At 26.3% G+C, this 12,888-nt stretch overlaps 1 protein-coding gene across 2 annotated transcripts in view; it reads right to left on the bottom strand.

The window, feature by feature from the left end:
• The window catches only part of LOC129957396 (mitogen-activated protein kinase 14-like), a 45,752-nt gene that overhangs the window by 20,905 nt on the left and 11,959 nt on the right, over positions 1-12,888 (bottom strand). For both annotated transcript variants that reach the window (XM_056069697.1, XM_056069698.1), the window contains exons 9-11: positions 10,157-10,236; positions 5,296-5,374; positions 2,274-2,447 (exon numbers count right to left, since the gene is read on the bottom strand). In XM_056069697.1, the coding sequence (XP_055925672.1) occupies positions 2,274-2,447; positions 5,296-5,374; positions 10,157-10,236 (333 nt within the window). The remainder of the gene's footprint in view (positions 1-2,273; positions 2,448-5,295; positions 5,375-10,156; positions 10,237-12,888) is intronic.

Below are 12,888 nucleotides of genomic sequence, written 5' to 3'. Positions count from 1 at the left end.
TATATAAAAAAAGAAAAAAAAAGTTTGAAAATATATTTATAATTAGATGCTGTTGAAATATGATGCTAAAATACATTTTGATGCAACAATCAATTTTTATCATATTTACAATTTTTTTTAAAAAAAATTCTACACATTTACTTGGCAACTAACAATAGTCATTATAATAAATAACAATAGTCATTATTGATCTAACTAATGGGTGAATACATTATTAATAGTGCACATGCTGAAGTTTTCCTTCTTGTTGAATAGTAATAGGAATGATAAAACCCTGAATACATAATACACCTTTCATAAAGCCAAGTTGAAACTCTCTTAAATCCCCTCCCCTTCAGAAATTGAAACTGTGGGTAATAGATTTTATTAATTAGGGACTGTCTTAAAAAAAGTAGGGATTGTTCTAAATATGATGAAAGGACAGTTTCAAAATTATTGCATCAAGTATATACAACTGGCAGAGGGATACTTCTAAAAAAGTCGTATTGGAATGAATTCTACATAAAGCATTTGATAAATAATAAATGTATTCAATATTTTTTCCCCTTGTTCTCCTATGTGAATAATATGAAATTCTTCATTGTAAACTAATGTTTATTATTCTATTTTAAATATGACCATAAAGTTCAAGTTGCGCATTACACAGAACATACCTGCCTTAGATAGAAAATTCTTATTCCACGATGAGAATACAAGTGTTATAAAAAATTAATTCAAGAAGAATTGATTTTTAAAATTCTGGATCTTATTTTATGAAATATTCTGATCTATGGCAAAAAAAAAAGTTTAAATAAATTTTCAAGCACTTGCTTATGATCAATATATATAATTACACAACCAAATTATCACACTTAGCCAACAATTCATATAAAAAATATTGATATATAAACTAAAAGATGTTTTATGAGTAAGAATTTGGATTACTGTATATGATTTACAAAACAGCAAAAAATCATGAAATATTAGCTTACAAACATAATAATTTATAAAATTTTATCATTTACAAAGTATTTGCTCATGGCAAATACATACAAACTTTTTTTAATAAATTAATTAATTGTTTTGAAAAAGAAGAACAGAATGAAAGGTTTATTCTGAGTCATTCATGCAAGAAGAATATAAAATCTTAGGTAGTTTGGTTGAATCTTAGAACTTTCATAAAAAAGCTTGAAGATGATAAGAAAAAAAAATGTAATTAATACCAATTAATTAATAAAATTAATGTAATTAACCATTATTTTGGCTTTTAAAAATATATTTTCAGTTACTGTAAGCATTAACAGAATTAGTTCAAATTAATTTCTTCTAAAATTACCTAATTAAGGAATAACATTTTTATTCAGACAGAACAAGGATTATATATATTATTAAAGATATGATAATTATTTTAATGGAAATGGATATTTCATAGAGTCATATATTTATTACTGAAGTTTTTATAAACATTTATTTAAAATTGAATAGGGTTTCTCTTATTTAAATAAATGAGCTAAAATAAACTTTGATAGATATGCCATGTCTTAAAGACCAAATTACGGATTTTTTCTACAGTATTACGGATTAAAACATACTATTTTCAGCTTTAAAAATTCAAATATTACATGAAAATTAAATCATTATCAATTAGAATAAGAAATGGAATTAAAGCTAGCACAAAAATAGTAATTACACTTATATTAAATGTCTACAAATGTTTTACACTCCCCATTCCTTCCTTTCCAAGAGATCAAAACTATTTCTATGGTTTGTAAGAATCTTTTTAAAAAGTTGAAATGAAGCAGAAATCTTGAAAAGGGCTGTGTTCTCAGCAAAGTCTTATGATCAGAATCAATAAAGGTGATTAAAGAGACTAAAAGTAAGTAAAAGTTCAGATATGAAAGAAATCTGATGGATGTCAAAGAAGAAATCGCAAGACTGCTAATCAGTGTAGTACAAAATGTAAAAAAAAAGCAATTAATTTTGAATACATAGAAAAAAAAAACTAGAAAAAAATCAGTTGCTTTAAATTTTGCTGTAGAAATTCTATCTCATTCCCCCTACTGCATCTCAGTTCTTTTTTCCTTTCGACATTAAAGCTTTCATGATTTCTTGTTGGGCCAGATGCATCTGATAATTCAATACTTCAAATACTTTCCCTAAAAAAAGCTTTATAATTACTATATGGAAAGGAAGAATGTGATCCACAATCATTGGCATTTTATGGAAGACATTAATGATATTGACTCGGATATTAAACAAAAGGAAAATATAAAGATTAAAAGTCAAATACTTACGTCTCCATTCCTCTACAGATAATTCTTTATCTTCAAAAGACTCATCATATGGTTCAGCTATCGGCTCATCTGAAGGATCAGCATATTGAGCCAAATAAGGATGTGCAAGGGCTTCAGTGGCAGTGGGTCTTTTATCTGCATCTAACTCAAGCATTCGCTCTAAGAGATCAATGGCTGCAAGAATACAAGGAAATTTTAAAAGAAATCCAGAATTTTTGGCAAGTTTTAATAATAATGAAACAATAAATAAAAAATGTAATCTGCATTAGTGAATCAATATTGTTTCCTAACATGCAATTTATATTTATTTTCTTTTGTTACCGACATGGTAGGAAGTTTTATTACCAAAACTATACCAGAGTGCATGCTGAATTAATTAAATTGGTACTTTTAAGGACTTTAATGAAAAAAAAATTAATCATCTTTGTACATATATGCAAACATAAACTTGCATAATTTCTAAATATAGGATGTTTTCTGTTTTATAATAATCCAGTTTTTATTGAAAATTTTTTTCAAAAATTTTAAATGTGTATTCTTTAAATTCTAATATTTATTTTTGCATTTGCATGCCTTTATAATGTGTTCTATTGTAAAACAAATTGCCTTTTTGGTGTTGACAAAAAACTAAAGATGAAAAAAAAAATAGTAAAAAATTAAATCAACTTTTATAAGATTAACAATGAAGATCTGTGATCTTTATCAACAGTTCTAAAAAAATTAACAAATTACCAGTTTATTCTAATGGATACATCTTTTCTGAAAATGTTGACCATGATGTAGAAGCATGGCAAAACCAAAAATTTTGTATTTGATTTTTATATATGCAACAACAGATAAGATTCGATATGCTAGGATGGGAGGCGTAAATTTCCTCCTGAACTAACTTGTTATATTTAGCAATTTTATTTGTCACTTTATAAAGCTAAGAACTAATGCAATATGAGATAGTATAACTCATTAAATGAAAAATTTTATTCAATGAACTGTTTAAAAAAAAATTTTAATTAAAGCATTTTTTCTTTTACTACAGCATTAGCAGTAGTAAAATAACATGGCTCAACCATTTGAAGAAGCAATTAAATTGTTTTAAATTTCATTATTATAAAAATTTTATAATAAAAATCATAGATTATAAATAATGTCCCGAACTGATTTTTTAAAAAAATTATTAAAACTAAAGAGAAAAAAAATGCATTCATTATAAAATTGATTAATTGAAAAGAAGTATTTTTTTCTTTTTAACCTTTAAAACAATATAAAAAAATTTGCGTGATAATATGCTTTGATGTTGTGGTGAAAACACATAAAATAATAGAATTTAAACTCTAAAAATAAAAGTTTGAAAAAAAAATTATTTCTTTACAAATTTTAAGTACCATATCTACTATCCCCCTTCCCTCCCTTAACAAACACTAAAATTTGGGGAGATTGGGAATAACAAATAATTTTCAAATGGATGGTGCCATTAAAAAAAAAACACCTTTGAAAGAGATCATGATGACTGAAAACTTTAGGCTTCAAGTTAAAATTTCATTATAATACATTTTATGAGACTGAATAATGTAATTAATTACAATTCAATATAGCACAGTAAAATCCCTCTGATAGGTCATTCAAAGAATTGTTCAAAAAAGCATATTAATGAGAATGATTATCAACTGTATAATATACTAAAAAGGTTTCACTGTAAATGTTTTTCAGAACAGATTCTCCCATGTTCGAAATATCTCTTTGGTGCACCAAATTCATCTAGCTGTATTTTTATTTTCTGTTGATTGGACTAATATGCATATACTTTTTATACTTACTAGCATAACTTAAATAAATTCTTCAACTTCTAAAACACTGGAAATTAAAGTTTGGACATTTTTTTAATCGTCCTGCTCTGTTCTTATTTTCTGTTGATCGGATCAATCTGTGCATAACTTAAATAAATTCTTCAACATCTAAAGCACTAAAAGTTGAAGTTTGAATGTTTTTTGAGTTGCAGAAATTAGGCATAGTACTCATTTTGTATTGCCCTTTCTAAATAACTATTCAAGTATTTCAATAAATGCCAATGTAAATTGTTGAAGAAAGAGAAAGTGACGGGTGGAGGCTCTTTAAGCATGATCTTAAGGTGTGTTGGAATCCCTGGATCTAATTCACCCGGATTCTTTCTTGGAATCCTTCCCTTCTATAGGTTTTCTTTCTTGATACATCCCATAAACATGCTTTTATGACGATGGTTTGGAATTATCATATTCAATGTTTGTGTAAACAAAACAAATAGCTTTCTTCATACTTCTAAAGAAAATTAAGCACCTTTTTAAATCGGTACTTTTAAAATGTTTAAAAACAGTTTTCAAATTTAAACACATTTTAAGCATTTTTTATGATGCTATGCACATTGTGTACATCATTATCTGAACAAAATTAATCAAAATGAAGTCTTGCCTTTCCATTAAAATGAATGACAGTATGATAATTCAAATATACAATAGATTAGATTGCACAGATGAAATTTGGTCTTTGCTATTATTATTAGAACCAAATTCCAAATCATTTGCATCAATTGGCTAACTCTTTGCCAAGTCGTCCATTTATATGAAAAGCTCAAACCATATGATAGCTCAAAAATGCAACAAACTAAATGGATTATATTTGACAAATGATTCTATAATGAGAATAGTAAATATGTATTAAAATTTTATACTAAATCTCTTTCCTAGTTGATTATCTATAAATTCATGTAATTCTGAAGGTCTTAATCAAAAATACAATTTCACATGATCTTGACATAAAAATTTATACATCATCAGCACCAGTTTTTTTTTTTTTTTTTTTTTTTTTTTTTTTTAACACCTAACTAGACAAAATTCTTATTAAATTTTATCTATCATACAAGAAAGTTAAACAAAAATGCATCATAGAATGTAAATATATGGAAAAATATTAGGTGAGAATAAGGTTGGAATCCATAGTTTTAAGACTTGTTCAAAAAAAAAAAAAAGAAAGAAAGAAAGAAATGGTAACTTACCATCTGGATGAGCACCACTGAAGACATCTTTAAAATTCTTCTTTGTGATTGCAGGTAATGAGCGTATATAATTTCGTGCCTAGAATTCAACACCATAATTAATGATCTGTTATCAAAAATCATGACAAGCAAATAGAATTTTGCTGCGATAATCTATTTAAATATAAAACAATGCATAAAAGTAATGTATAATTCTACTCATGCCAAGAAAAAAAAATGAGGATGCAATTATTCTATATTTAAACCAAGCCACTGGCATAAAAAAAATGGCTTTCCACTTCAAGTTTCAAATATTATAAGTTAAACTGAAGTATATACATTAACAAGTTAAAAGATTGCCAGCAGCAAGATAAGCAGATTATTAAGCATTTGGCTAAGCTATTCAAGGCATTAATTGCCTCTAAAAAAAGAAAAAAACATTCTATTAAATAAAGTTTTCCTGCATTAAAATACTTTAACACATTCTACACTACAGAAAAGATCTCTTGTCTTTCAGGTATTACTGATTACAGTTTTCTGAATGAGAAAATCGGTCTCTTGTGCCAGTTTAGATAAATTGAAACTTCTAATATATGTCTGGAGAATACCTTCACTTTTTTTTTTCATTTATTTTTTACATAAAAAATGCCAATGGTGAGAAGAATTGTTTTTGTCTTTTCATGGAATTTGTATCTAATTCATCCATAACGATGAATGTGTTAAAAGTACCTTTTTTTGTTTTTTTAATAAGAACAAATAATGTGTCATAGTGTGTGCATATTATTTTACCCTAAACTTACTATGACCAGTCAAATGTTTCAATTTATTAATAAAGAGTTAACATGTTTTACTGTTAAACAATCAATACTCACTGATATTTTATAATTTCTCTATTATAACATCACCAACATAAATAATTTTTGAATGATATATTTGGTTAAAAAAAATAAATACATTTAAAAAATTTAGAAATTTTGGATAATGAATTTTGGATATACCGAGATTGAAATGATAGTCTGAGCTTAATAAATAATTGGAATAAAGTAATTTTCATTAATTCTGAATGTTATGTTTACAATCTACAAACATTTTGTATAAAGTCTACTCCTACTTCCATTGCTAATCTACAAGTCAACTATAAAATGTAAGTGATAAAATGTATCCAGATATACATATCTTCTACAATTTTTCAGAACAAGCTGGATGAACTATCTTCCAATTTAAAACATGTATAAAAATACATATAAACTCATATTTTACAGCTAAGATAAAAAATAATTATTATGAGAATGAATATTTAGAAGGCCATATAAACTCATATTTTACAGCTAAGATAAAAAATAATTATTATGAGAATGAATATTTAGAAGGCCATATAAACTCATATTTTACAGCTAAGATAAAAAATAATTATTATGAGAATGAATATTTAGAAGGCCATATAAACTCATATTTTACAGCTAAGATAAAAAATAATTATTATGAGAATGAATATTTAGAAGGCCATATAAACTCTATTTTACAGCTAAGATAAAAAATAATTATTATGAGAATGAATATTTAGAAGGCCAATCATGAATGAAGAAGAAAATGGAGTTTAAACTCATTCCTTTTTTCACACAAAACAGTTAATGATTTGAAATTTACAACAATGGTTTTGTTTTCTATGGGTGTACATTTTCATACAAGTAGCAAAAATATTCTGGATCAACCATTGATGAAAGTAAATCCATTTAGAGGACCAACCGTTGATGAAGATGAAAATGGAGTTTGAGCTCATTCCTTTATTTCAAAAAAAAGAAAATTTGTTGCAAGTTTTTTGAAAATGTACTTTTTATCCAAATGATATGAAACTTGGTTAATACTAAACAAAATATTAATTGATATATTGAAATTTAAAACAAACTTATTTACTATTCCAGGATATTTGAACATAATATGAAGTAATTTTACCTGTGCATGCCTTTCTTTTATGATTTTGAAGCTAGATAATTAGGACAATTTACAGAAAAATTCTAGGCAAATACCATTATGAATCAAAAAAATATAAGCACTGCAGTGAGCAGAATTTCAATTACTCTCTAAGAGAACTTAATAGATGAAGGTGTTTTTCACAAACTGATATTCTTTAAGTTCGAATCTTTAAACAGTACACTTAATTCTATAAAAGATTAGAAGTATATTACCCTTTCATATTTATAAATTAAGTATCTAATGCATAAATTGCAGTAATTTAGACACTGTAAATGATTTTTTTTAAAATTGTATTATGTCTTATTATTTGCACAAATATAACACTCAATACATTATATAACTAAAGAGACAGTATAATCAAAAGCTCTGAAAGCCTTTACACTTTTTTTTATACAACAAATGGTAAATTACTAATATGTGTGGAAATTACTACTGTAAAGTGGAGGATTACTACTAACCTAAAGTAGTAATCTTCTACTTTAAAGATTGTTACTACTTTACGCAGAAGACTAACCAATAGTTTGTGGAATGTTTCTGAAGGAATTATGTGAAATGTTTCTAAAAAAAAAATCTAGTAAGTTTTGTCATTGATGTATCTTATTTTGTACTAATTTTATTTTGTCCCAAAGCTGTTCTATGGGACTGAGATCCAGATTCTGAGCAGATCAGACCAATTTCTCAAAATCCATTATTCACAAATTTTGCACAGTTTGTGATCTATGAACAGTACTCCACTTCATATTACTATTTGACACATCTGCAGAATACAAAAAACATAAAGGCACCTTGAAGCTTTTGATTACACTTCAAATTTAGTTGTATAATGTACATATCTAATGCTTATGAAAATAATAATGACAAACATAATAAAATTTTTAGTCATTTATGGTGCCAATTTACAGCAGTTTATTTAATATATATGCTTAATTTATAAGATGAAAGGATACTAGCACATTTCTGAAATGCAATATTACTACTTGAAGAGTTGTTTAAATATCAGTTTGTGAAAACCCCTCTTTTAACTTCTTTCAGAGGGAAATTCAAATGCTTCTCACTGCAATGTCAGTTTGTTCTTGAATTTTAATTATATTCTATTCGAATTTTTTAACAGTCCTGCTTATCCGATTTTTAAATTATGAAAGAAAAAATACGTTATACATCATGTTTGCAATAAAATTTATTGACTAGAAATGTCCTTATTTCCTTGAATGCTTAACAAATTCACTTTACAACTTATAATGAGATTTTGTCACATAATCTGTAAGTTTTGTATAATTTAGTTGAAAAATTCATTTTATAAGCAAAAATACTTGTGAAAATTTAGGATTTTTCAAAGAAGTTTTTATGGTGAAGTTTTTTTCTTGAATATCAGTACCAATTTTATGAAAATGCTTGTATGTACTGCCTATAGCAAAAAAGTCACTTGAAAATTTCAAATCATTACCTGCTTTCTGTGAAACAAGATGAGCCAAATTCCTTATTATTTGTCATTCCCCTCATTCCTTTATGAATCTTTGTTCAGTACCTAAAAAGCCTATGAACTAATCCTCACAGGACTTGAATTCAACCCTTCTTTGCATGATGATAAAAATTCCCATTCATAAAATTTAGTGAACAAAAAATTGTACTCAAAACAGTTGTACTGTAAATTAGTTGTTGCTGGCAACTTTTTTCAGAACTATTGCATAATAAGGAATGCAACTGATAAAAAAAATCATATGTTACAATCATTATAGGTTCAAACTTGTTATTCCACTGTTTATTGGTGGAAGAAATGTGCGATTTCTTGAATATTTTTTTATAACTAATCTGAGATTTTTTGCTAATAAAAGCGATAATGAATGGGGGAAAGGTTTATTTTTTGTGTTTCGGTAATTTTCTGCACAATTTATATTGAATACCCAAATTATATTTCCAAAGCCATGTGACAGAAATTTACATCACTATGCACTTATTTCATTTCCAATATATAACAAAAATGTTTTTTACTATATGTTTATTTTATGTTATTTTTATATTTAGAAGAGAGGGATATTGAAGATTGGCAAAAAGGAGGTGGGTCACTCCAGTGCAAATACCTTAAATGCGAGGGTATTCTACAATCTCATGCAGTAAATGTGGAATTAATTTGTGACTAAATAAGAATAATAATTGTTTTTAATTATCATCAGGAATAAAAATAAAAAGGTATATTATTATTTTTTATTAATTTTGCACTGAGCTTAACATGTAAATTTGCATGATGATGATTATTTCTAATCCAATCAACAATAGAAGAAATTCAAAATTTCAATTTCAACAAAAGCAAAACATGGTTTTTGCTTTCTGGGACAGACAGGGCATTCTTCTGGTTGACTTCATGCCGCCCAATGCCATAATTAATGCTGATACATATTACGTGACTTTGAGTGGTCACAAACACAAAACACTTTGAGAAACAATTCAAAACAAATTGTAAAGGCTAGCAAATTGCAAGTGAAGTTTGCCTGCTGCATGATGATGCTTGCTACTTCTCACACAGCATTCCAAGCACTACTCAAAAGTTTCAAACAGAAAATTTTAAATTATCCATACATATGTCGAGATTGTGACATCTATTCCTTTACTTGAAAAGATATCTTGCAGGGCAAAATCTTCAAGACTATGAGATCAAAATTGAAGTTGAAATGTGGGAAACAAAGTTCTATGACTGTGGAATGCAAAAGCTTGTAAACAAGACTTAACAAATGCTTTGAAAAAGGTAATAATTACCAGTAAGTAATTTGTAATATACATTTAATTGATGAAAATTTTTTTGAGTGAGTATGCATTGTATCTTTACCTTTTGAAAACACTTTGTACATTCACTATTTAATATTTCAAGAAGTCAGACTTTACAGAGTAACATAGTGTTTAAAAAAATACTTACTTCTTCACTGTTTATTTTTTCTAAAAATTCTTCGTCTGGTTTGCCACACAAAAACATGATGCGTGTTAGCTGATCAATATCTATAGCAAGTTAAGATTCTAATAACTACAAGAAGCACATAGACAGACTAATATTTAATAAAAATTAAATAACTATGCTTTCATACACAAATTAGCAAACAATGAGAATACAAAGCTTTTTTTTTTTTTTTTTTTTGTTATTTAAATACAGAAAAGCCAGGCAAAGAAATTCCTTTTCAAAAATGGGAACAATTTCTACTAAAGCATTTTCAGATGATTAACCCAATCTTTACCATTTTCCCTTTTTTGTGGTGGGGTGGGGGCACTTAATTTTTATTTCTAACTAAACAGTGGAGCTTTTCATTTTGATTGCAATACTTGAGTGTTAAATTGAGTGTTATAAAAGCAACTATAAAAATAATTTTAACAACTAAAAATTAAATTCTACATAAAAATCGATAGTTTCTATTCTTACATTTTAAGACAGAATTTCATTTACTATTTGCTTCATAATGTATAAAAGTAATTAAATTTGAAAAAAAAAATTATAAGTTTTGGCATATAATGAATGAGTTAATCTGATTACATGCATAAAATCATTCTTAATTTATTATTAAAGAAAAATGTTTTTCTTATACCTTGGAAAGTACTGCTACTACATCAAAATTCACACATTCAACTAAAAGCAAGGGCAATGGATGCATTAATATGCAAATCAAAAATCATCACACATTTTTTTTTTTCATTTTAATGTTGCAATTGTTATTTAATATACAGAACAAGATAATAAATAGCATGATAAAGGTAACTGTATACTGAAATGATACTGATATCATTAAAAAAATATGGAATAACTAGTAAATAAAAATTTAATTCTGGAAAATTATGATTACCAAAAGTTCTACAAGTAGATGCTTCATCTTTTATAAAGATCCTTGCAATGGATATAAATAAAAAAAATATCTAATTAATATCAATTAAAAAGAATTTATAAAACCCTAAACAAAAAAATAATAGATTCAAAAATCATAAACAAAAAAATCTAAAAACAAATTCAAAAGAAACAAAATACTGTTAATGGTTTTAGGAAGGAAAACGGTTATTTTTATCATCTGAACAGAAAGAATTGCCTTCAGCAATGAGTTGCTTCTTTAATATTCTCCTAAAATGAATACTATTTTATATTAATTTTGGGATTATGGCTTGATTTAAATATTACTTATATTCTTTAAATGAAGATTTTGTAGAAGAAACAAAAGATAAGTTCCTCTCTTTTTTTTAAGCAATTAGATCATATAATACACCTCTTTTTCAAGTCCATCGTGTTACTTATTGTTGCTTACTCCTTAAAATAAAAATTCATAATACAATAGGACAAGGGTACTACAATAGGATGATTTAAAATCTCATATGGAAAAAAAAAAAACTTGAATATACTTAATAGCACAATTGTTATGTAATCTTACATGCAGAAAAGAAAAAAAGTGAAAAACTTGATGGTATGGTATCTGCACAACCTACAAAAACCATATTAATAATGAATACTTTTTTTTTTTTTTTTACTTTCCCACAACTTTTTTTTTTTTTTTTTTTTTTTTTAAGCTTCCTTAAGTTTTTTACTTCCAACAACTCAAAATTCCACATTTTTAAAAGGCTTAAGATTTTGTATATCTATCAAATCATGTCTTCTGACATTTTTTTTTTATGTATAAAAGCATCCCTGATTAGAGAAAGTTTGCTTTATTTTTAAAAAATAAAGCAATCTTGCAATTATAGCTTTTATGTTATTTATTCAAGTTTTGCAAAAAATATTATTTTTTTATACAATTTTTGTGACCGACACATTATTTATTCATTATTATTTACATAAATTTATTCTTTAATATCCAGTATGACTTTTTAGAAGTTATTGAATATTTCATAATATTCTGAATGAAATGAAACCACTTTTCTGCCAATACACTAAACAAAAGCAAATAGCTAATAAATCAGGCAGCAGGAATATTATTTTCATGCTTCTTATTAGTCAAGCTATGATTTAAAAATGCTTTAAAATCATATATAACAGCCCTTACATGGGGGGTGGGGGAATCTTCCTTCTGTTCTATTTTGCACATGAAACAGAAAAATGGAAGCAAAAAATTAACAGCGTCATTTTTTCAAACATGCAAATTGGATGTAAACAAACATTTGGAAGCGAAACATCGCTTAGTTCAGATTAAAAAGAAAAAAGTTTAATGGGTACCTCTTCACTCATTATTTTTAACAGCAAGTGGTCATCAGGAGTTCCAACTAAAGACATGATGTGAATTAACTGATCCATGGCTGTAATCATTAAGGAAATTCCAAAGAAGGAGGACTGGGCTACTCATCTTTCAAAAATCTTCCTGTATGCTAATTTGTTTAAAACTTACATGGTTTTCATACAAATATAAAAACCAGAACTGAAAAATTTACTGCTGGACTCCTCCTTCGTAATAATGTTTCAGGATCAAGCAACAAAAGAAACTATATTTATAGAATTTTTCTTTCTACAGCTAAAAATTCTATGATTATACCACTTTATATTTTTAAACTTGTAAACATATCTGAGGAACTAAAATAGCATATAATTAAGAAAGGATTCAAAATAAATAAAATATTCCAGACTAAATTTCACATCAAGAACACATTGTCTGTATAGTGAAAATAAATTTTTTAAAGTAAATTTCC

Source organism: Argiope bruennichi, chromosome 11, assembly GCF_947563725.1.
Source record: "Argiope bruennichi chromosome 11, qqArgBrue1.1, whole genome shotgun sequence".
NCBI lineage: Eukaryota > Metazoa > Arthropoda > Arachnida > Araneae > Araneidae > Argiope > Argiope bruennichi.
Note: the sequence above shows the minus strand (reverse complement) of the source record. Positions and strands in the feature narration are given on the sequence as shown.